At 41.5% G+C, this 5636-nt stretch overlaps 1 protein-coding gene across 1 annotated transcript; it reads right to left on the bottom strand.

The window, feature by feature from the left end:
* Positions 1 to 2452: 2452 nt before the first annotated feature.
* LOC123454668 (tumor necrosis factor alpha-induced protein 8-like protein 3) lies at positions 2453 to 5415 on the bottom strand. The gene is made up of 2 exons (XM_045133400.1): positions 5346 to 5415; positions 2453 to 3186 (listed from the first exon to the last, which is right to left on the bottom strand). The coding sequence occupies exons 1-2, from the start codon at positions 5413 to 5415 to the stop codon at positions 2624 to 2626; spliced, it is 633 nt and encodes a 210-aa protein (XP_044989335.1). The 3' UTR covers positions 2453 to 2623.
* Positions 5416 to 5636: the final 221 nt, after the last annotated feature.

The following is a 5636-nucleotide window of genomic DNA, read 5'->3' as shown; positions in this document are numbered from 1 at the left end:
AACAACTGTGCCTTCCGATTATGGTTTCCACCAGGTGAACTAAGGCAAAGGATGGGGATTATTATAAAGGACTGTAAATTTAGGCTACTCTTGGAAAGCTTCCCTGATAAATGATTATTTTTCTTTTAGAAATTATTGATTTAAAGCAACTAATAGTTTTTCAAAGCATAATACAAAGATGTTAATTTAATTTATAGGCCTAAATATTGAACCTTGATACTAAATCAATCATTAATTCATTCACTCTAATAATATATTACTATTAATATTATTGAAGAGCGCATAGCAGAGAGAAACATAAATGATATTATTTTAGAAAGAGTAATAGAAATATCTCAAAAGAAGGCATGAGACTAATGGCCAAAAAATAAATAATAGTTGTGGTGGTTTGATTCAGGTGTCCCCCATAAACTTAAGTGTTGTGAATGCTAGCTCCCCAGCTGATGGATATTTGGAAATTAATGCTTCCTGGAGGGAGTGTATTGTTGGGGGCGGGCTTATGGGCTTTATAGCCAGTTTCCCCATGCCAGTGTTTCACACGCCCTCCTGTTGCTGTGGTCCACCTTCTGTTGGCCAGGGGGTGATGTCCACCCTCTGTTCATGCCATCGTTTTCCCCTGCCATTGTGGAGCTTCCCCATGAGCCTGTAAGCCAAAATAAATCTCTTTTTCCCACAAGCTGCTCTTGGTTGAGTGATTTCTACCAGCAATACGAACTGGACTGCAACAATAGTGACAAAAGTTAATAATAATTAAAAAATTAACATCAAAATCATGATGAGATAGTTCCTCTCTGAAGATATAATGGCTAATATCAAAAAGGAAAAACATGACAAGTGTTGATAAAGAGTGTGGAAAAGAAAATACTTCATGTAATCCACATTGTTATGGACACAGAGTAGAATCACCCTTACAGAACCCAGTATGGAAGTTTTCCAACAAATGAAAATTAGAACCACCATCTTATCCAGCAACCACATTATTGGACATATATGCAAAAGAAATGGCATAATATTTATGAAAACTGGTGTGCACTCACATTTTTGTTGTAGTAATATTTACAGTAGCTATGATACAGACTCAATATACCCATCAACAGATGAATGAGAAAAGGAAAAGTGATATGATAGCACAATGAAATATTTTTCATTGTAAAAAGAATTTCTAACATTTGAAACAATATTAATGAAATTATAGAACTGCATATTAAGTTAAATAAAGCAGATATAAAAAAGGCTGTGTTCTCAAACATAAAACACTTTAAAAGTTGGTGTTCATGAAACAAAGAATAGAATATTGGTTATCAGAGAGTAGAGAGTGAATGAGGAAAGAGGTGAGATTGATAGGAAAAATTTTACTGTTCTATTACATAAAAGAGTGGCTACAACAAATAAGGATATGATGAACAGTTAGAAGAGGGGGTTCTTAATACTCTAAGCATGAGAAATAACAAATGTTTATGACAGATATGCTGACTACATATATACTTGTTTATATATATGTACACACATATATACATACATACATATACATCCATTAAAACTACAACACAGGTACTTAACCTTATTACAGATTATTTATAAATAAAATTTTAAGGCAGAACCCACATAGCCAAAACAATTTATCCTCTCATTGAAGAAGTTGAAAATACTCATCAAAACTGAAAATGCCTTATGTGAGATGAAATGAGGTAAGAAGACACATGAGAAACCAAGGGTCAAAGCACAGGCCCGAAAGTAGAATGGCTGTTGAACAAAGGGAGCTGAAGATTGAAGAGTCAATGAGGAACTAGAAACAACTAGAAAAGGACCAGTGTCATCTGTGTGGCCTTAGTTCAGGTGACTTCACTCCACATGAATAGTAAAGATAACATCTTCACCTTGGACTTTTTCGCCTCTACAGAAGCAACCAATTTCTTCTTTTGGGTGTGTTTTCCTTTTCTTCTCTTTCTTCCCTTCCCTTTCCTTCCTTCCTTCCCTACCTCAGGGATTGCAGTATAGGTCAGGCTTATCTCATTCGCACTGTGTAGCTCAAGGTAGCCAGAAAAATATGATGCTCATTCCTTAGACTCCTAAGTGCTGGGATTCCAGGTGTGTGACACTACAGCTGGCAACACATTATTTACTAATACTTAAGCATCAGCTATTACATAAAATTGCTGACTTCTGTGCTTGTTTGCTTCACAGAGTTTTCAAAAGTATGAACATATTATGTCTTTCAATCTTCACAGCAGCCATGAGGTAGGCAATCAGGCATTATGGTTCCAAGACTGAGGACAGGATCATAACTGGTGGAGCTGGTAACAGAACCCGTGTACTGCAGTTCCCAGGCCAGGGCTCCTTCTACTCTGAGAATCAGAGCTCATGGTGGTAAGCAAAACAGCCTTTATACTTAGAACAGATGGCTGTCCTCTGGTCCTGCAAACACAGGCAATTTAGAATACAGACCTCATCCTGAACTCAGAGGTAAGTATACCTGAGCCTAGGTTGGCATTAGCATGAGAGCACAAAGAGGACAGAACAAGGGGATATTTAACAAGGGTTTCTACTTGTTTTCTTGATTTGCACTAGATCAGGTTTGGTGTTATAACTATAAAGCAGCAAAGTTCAGGAGGAGCAAAAGCATTCAAAGGACCTTCTCATCTAACAATTTGTTAATTCCTTCACAAATCCTCTTGATGTTAGGCCTACAGTCTCCATCTAGACTATAGAGGGTAGTGAGGAACTCCACATCAGCAAAGTGGTTGAAGGCATGGTTGATGCGCCCATGGGTCCTGGGTGTCAAGTGTCGCTGCACCAGTTCATGTACCAGGTCCTTGCACTCAAGCAGAAGCTTAGAGAGCACATTCCTGTCAAAGGAATATTCCACTTCATGGAAGCTGACCATGGTCATGGCAGTCTGATTCAGCTTCTTCCGGAGCTTTTCCACAATAACAACCTCCTCTTGGCTGAACTGGTTGTTCCGATAGAGGATTCCGATTTTGATTGCTACTTTGATTAAGTCGTTCATGATCTTATGGGCCTCCTTCTTGCTATGGGTGTGCTCCTTTGTGACTTGGTAGAGCTCATCAAGGATCTCACTGCTGATGTCATCAATCAACATATTAGCCACAGTTTTGCCGGCTATTTTGTTCAAAATCGTTTTCTGGGCTTGAAGAGCAAGACTTTTTGAACTAAATACATCAGGACCTAAGGCAAGGAAAGAAAGAAACATTATAAGAATATAACAACTATTACATTTCTGCAGTTAAAACATACTAAGTTATCTTTAGGTTCTTGGAGCAAAAAGTAATGTCTATATCCCATAATAGCCTAACTAAACTCCACACCTTACTCTGCCTCTGCTTATCAAGTACTGGGATTACAGGTATGCACCACCACATCCAGTTCACCAATATTATGGATGGCATAAAGAATGACATTGTGTGGGGAATATATATACTAACTTCCCTTTCCCATGCTGTGCCTGTTCACTCTGAGAACCTTTTAAACTGGACTCATGTTCATACAGTGTTTTTTATCCCATATAGGCAAAATCTTAGCATTTTACCTACTGCACACCTAAGGCTCTTCTGATGTGATTAGCTCATAGAGGGTCGATATCACTATAGAAATGATTCTGTGTGGCCAGTGTGGTGGTGCATGCCTTTAATCTCAGCACTCAGGAGGCACAGATAGGAGGATCACCGTGAATGTGAGGCCACGCTGAGACTGCATAGTGAATTCCAGGTCAGCCAGGGCTAGAGCAAGACCCTACCTCAAAAAAATTTTTAAAAAATAAATAAATAAATAAAGAGGAAGAAGAAGAGGTTGGGAGGGGAAGAGAAGGAAGAGTAAATCAACTAATAGATTACTGGAGGTAGAATGGCCTAAGTGAGATCAGGGGAAGAGACCGAGTATAAGAAGGGTAAGGAGAAGGTTAAACAAAATTTAAGATGTAACAAATAAGCCATATGGAAACCTACTTTTTTTCTGGATAATGGTGTGCCCAGAGCTATAGAATGTTACTAGAAAAATTTCAGTGCCAGGAATTGGATACATTCCAGTGAGTTGTTGGCCAGAGAGGTCTCTAATACCCCTAAAACAAGAGCCAAGGCTCTTGGTTTCCCACCAGAAATAGATGGTAAGACCCTACTGCTGAACACTCCACATGCTTATATTACAAGGTCACACTTGTGCTGAGAAATCATGCTGGAGCCTAGCTTAAAACCTCCCCCCTGCAGACCACTGACAGAAAGCTAGAAAAACTTATGATGCATGCAGTCCTATGGGAGACAACAGTGGATGTATGAAATGTGAGGGAGCAGGGCGCAGAGGTTGTGTTTCTCTGGGAATAAGAGAACTCCAGAGAGTATCCTTGAATTAGCTGGAGGAGAAGGGCATCCCTGAGCACCAAGCCTGCTGATGGAGCAGGGGAGCCTGCCTCACATATCAAACATTCAGAGATTTGAAAATCGTCGGGAACGTCTGAGTCCACTTCCGTGGACTACTCACTTATCCTTGTCACTGGTGATGATTAGGTACCACCTCTCCTGAAACATGTGGGGGTGCTGGTCCAGGTGTCTTGAGAGAGAGCCTGACAACTGCAAGACTTGTAAGGAGCGCTGTTTCCTTTCCACCAAATGACAGAGGCCACAGGGCTCTTGCTTGGGGGTTGAACGCCACTCCCACAGGTTCTATAATTCCTTCTTGACTTGTCTTGAATAGGAGTTGACTTGCTTAACTCCTTCCAGAATAAAATAGCGAAGTACACGTGATGGGAGCTGGCCAAGGAGGCCCACTTTCTTCAGAAACCTGTGTTGAGCACATTTTCGCCCACCACCCCCTCCTCCACGCAAGGGGGGATTTTTACTTATTTAACTATGAGAGAGGAAGTGAGAGATCGAGAAGATAAAGGAACAGATACAGGGAATGGGCACATCAGGGGTCCCAGCATGCATGAGCACCCCCTAGCTTCTCGGGCTTGGGTGTGTCCCATCCTGGTGGCTTGAACAGGGGTCCTTTGGTTTTAGAGTCAAAGTCTCTACCCGCCAAGCCATTTCCCGGTTCCCATGCCTCCCATGGCTGCATTCCTTTGCCCTTACATTCTCCAGGTCGGCTTGAATTCTATTAGCCAGTGACCTGAGATTCAGGATGTAGCCAAACCGTGACGGTCTTGTCATGTTCATCCTCTTACAGGTCCAGGTGTATTGAGAGAGAGCCTGACAACTGCAGGACTGGTAAGGAGTGCTATTTCCTACCAACAAATGACAGAGGCCAAAAGAGCTCTTGCTTGTGTGTTGAAGGCCACTCCCACAGGCTCTGCAATTCCTTCTTGACCTGTTTGGAATAGGAATTGATTTGGTTACCTTCTCCAGCTGGAAACTGGAGACGCTGGTGTGCAGTGTCCTCTGCAATGTCACCATCAAGCATAGCCATGCCTGCTGTTTTTCTTCCACGTCACCTGGGAACTTCTCATGATTGTGAGGAGCATGGAAGGCCACAACAGATTGTCACTGTGTTCACAGTGGACCGTGTGTTATGTACTTACCGTCTTTCCCTTGATATGTGTGAGTGTGACTCAATGAACGCGGGGCATGTCCGTGATCAACCAGTTCTTACCCTTCTGCTCCTTCATTCCACCTGCTTCCATTGTCGGG

Source organism: Jaculus jaculus, chromosome 14 (genome assembly GCF_020740685.1).
Source record: "Jaculus jaculus isolate mJacJac1 chromosome 14, mJacJac1.mat.Y.cur, whole genome shotgun sequence".
NCBI classification, from domain to species: domain Eukaryota; kingdom Metazoa; phylum Chordata; class Mammalia; order Rodentia; family Dipodidae; genus Jaculus; species Jaculus jaculus.
The sequence above is the reverse complement of the archived record's forward strand: the minus strand, read 5'-3'. Positions and strand labels throughout refer to the sequence as shown.